We start from the raw sequence: 2,923 nt of genomic DNA, 5'->3' as shown, positions 1-2,923 counted from the left end.
ATTTTAAGAAATCAAATTGATAGTGGAATGAGAATACCACTTAGATTTGCAGAGTTACAATGAAGAGAAGTAAATCAAAGTTTATTAAATGAGTTAATTATGGTTTTCATTGGAGATTGGGACCGAAGTTGTGGGTGCAAGAAGCAGAGGACAATTTATTTGTATTATAATTTTTCTAAAACTCGATATTTTTAACCTAATTCTGTGTATTCTAAATGAAAAGCATTTTTGAAAATAATATCAGGAGTCGTACTCTAGGCCAAAATTTTCTAACAATGTATTGTTGACAGAACCATAAAGGGACTATATGCACCTTGTAATGATAAACAGTATGTGACACAAAAAATCAAATGACTACCATATATCTTATATTGTAATGGTTTTTAAATTGGATCTAGATTTAATGATGGGAATGGGTTTTTAAAAAATCATTGCATCTAAAAAAATATGGATTTATCTTACATATAATGGCTTTGTATACTAAAAGCTTAACAGATGTTATCTCCTGAAATCCAAGGACTCTTCTTATGGTTCTTCCCTCAGTTATTTTTCATAATGGCCTGGATGGACAAACAAAATATAACAGTGTTAAAAGAATTCATTCTCATGGGAATCACAGATCGTCCTGAGCTGCAGGCTCCATTATTTGGGCTCTTCCTCATCATCCACATGATCTCAGTGGTGGGCAACTTGGGCATGGTCATCCTCACCAAGATGGACCTCAGGCTACAAACACCCATCTACTTCTTTCTCAGACACCTGGCTTTCATCGATCTTGGTTATTCAACAGCTGTGGGACCCAAAATGTTGGTAAATTTTATAGCTAATCAAAATAAAATCTCCTATAATTGGTGTGCTACACAGCTAACTTTCTTCATCTTGTTCATCATTAGTGAACTTTTCGTTCTATCGGCAATGGCCTATGACTGCTACATGGCCGTCTGTAACCCCCTGCTCTACACAGTTGTCATGTCACAAAAGGTATGTTGGGTGTTGGTAGTAGTTCCCTATCTCTACAGTGCATTTCTCTCTCTGATGACTACTATAAAGATTTTTATTTCATCTTTCTGTGGCTATAATGTCATTAGTCATTTCTACTGTGACAGTCTTCCCTTGTTGACGTTGCTGTGTTCAAGCACACGTGAAATTGAGTTGATGATAATGATCTTTTCATCATTTAATTTAGTTTCATCTCTTCTAATAGTCCTTGTGTCCTACATACTGATCTTCATGGCCATCCTTAAAATGAACTCGGCTGAGGGCAGGCACAAGGCCTTCTCCACCTGTGGATCTCACCTGACAGTGGTAATTATATTATACGAAACTCTGTTCTTTATGTACATGCAGCCCAAGTCTAGTCATTCCTTTGATACTGATAAAATGGCTTCTGTATTTTACACCTTAGTAATACCCGCACTGAACCCCATGATCTACAGCTTGAGGAACAAAGAGGTAAAAGGTGCCCTGCATAGGATATGGAAAAATCTGTGCAAACTCCATATGTAAAGTTCAATAGAGAATGTATATACAATAAATTAGATTATAGATATCTATTTATTATATATAAAAGCATTTAGAAAGCAATATTGTGTAAAAAGCATGGGAAACTATAAATGCTTTTCTTATTTTCAATTTATAGCTGTTAAAGTAGTGATCATCTTTCTGGTATCAACTTTGATTTTTGTCCTCAAGTTTCAGTGCAAGAGCCTGAAATCTGGATGACTATTCTCACATTGCCAAGTGCTTATGGTACAATGGAAGGAAGTCTTTCTTAATGGATCACCCATTTGATAATTTTTTTAAAAAGGCATTCTTGTGTCCTTTAATAAAATATTTTCTTTGTGTCTCACATGTCATTTAAATATCAGTGCCCATAATCCTGGCATACAGACAAACAGGAGATGTCATTTACTGTTCTACATGCTGGGCATAAATGTACAGCAATAAAGAATACAACAAAATATCTGACTTAGTGATGTTTTAACTCTATCTCCTTTGTGGTGGGTGGAATCTCAGACTTCTGTTAAATTATGATGTGAACATGTATATGCTTGGGGAAGTAGAAATAAAAGTGTAATTATTTTCAAGTGTCATATTGTGTACATTAAAAATCCAAAAGAATCTTCAAACTAAAGTTTTACAAGGTCAGTGGACATCACGTCAGCATATAAGAGATCAATTATTTTGACATATATTACAAAAAATGAGTAAAAATGAAAATTTAAAACATTAATTACACCGAAAAACATCTGTAAAATACTTTGGGAAAAATCTAATGAATAATTTGTGTTTCTTCAATGCTAGAAACTATAAAAACACTACTGAATAATCAAGGAAAGACATAAATGTAGCAATATACTATGTCCATTGGTTGAAGACATAAATATTGCAATGAGGTAAGTTCTTCCTAATTTTGCTATAGATTTATGTGGCAATAATCAAAATTCTAATAATATTTTTTTAATATTCAAGTTGATATAAAAATTCATGTGAAAATTCAAAGGATCAAGAATAGGCAGGGAAATATCTTTGAAGAGGAAAGAATACAGCGGACTTCCAATAACATATATTAATTCCTTTAATAAAGCTCAATTATTCAAAAAATTGCATCATCAGAGCATGTATGCATAGATACGTCAATAAAATAAATAAAAGTAAAGTTCAAAAATAGATTCGGATTTATAATTTCACTTGATTTGAAACAAAACTCCACACAATGAGGTGAGGAGAGGAGGATGTCTCAGAAGACCAACCTATTTCGATTAGGATTCCTGTGTAAAGCATAAACCTTAGTCATTTATTTGCACCATCTGCGAAAATTAATTGAGGTATATTGTGAAACACATGTGAAAGCAAAAACAACAACATTTCTTGAAGAAAGGGAAAATAACATTTTCATGACTGGGGAAATGCAAAGATTTCT

At 33.2% G+C, this 2,923-nt stretch overlaps 1 protein-coding gene across 1 annotated transcript; it reads left to right on the top strand.

Annotated features, from left to right (window-relative positions):
* Window positions 1–555: 555 nt before the first annotated feature.
* OR8K73 (olfactory receptor family 8 subfamily K member 73) lies at window positions 556–1,506 on the top strand. Its single transcript, XM_070230409.1, has one exon. The coding sequence runs from the start codon at window positions 556–558 to the stop codon at window positions 1,504–1,506; it is 951 nt and encodes a 316-aa protein (XP_070086510.1).
* Window positions 1,507–2,923: the final 1,417 nt, after the last annotated feature.

This window comes from Equus caballus, chromosome 12, assembly GCF_041296265.1.
Source record: "Equus caballus isolate H_3958 breed thoroughbred chromosome 12, TB-T2T, whole genome shotgun sequence".
NCBI lineage: Eukaryota > Metazoa > Chordata > Mammalia > Perissodactyla > Equidae > Equus > Equus caballus.
This window is presented reverse-complemented; position numbering and strand designations above follow the sequence as displayed.

What these genes read in the sequence shown, in the direction of transcription:
- OR8K73 (XM_070230409.1), top strand. Translation starts at nt 556, where the DNA reads ATGGCCTGGATGGACAAACAAAATATAACAGTGTTAAAAGAATTCATT.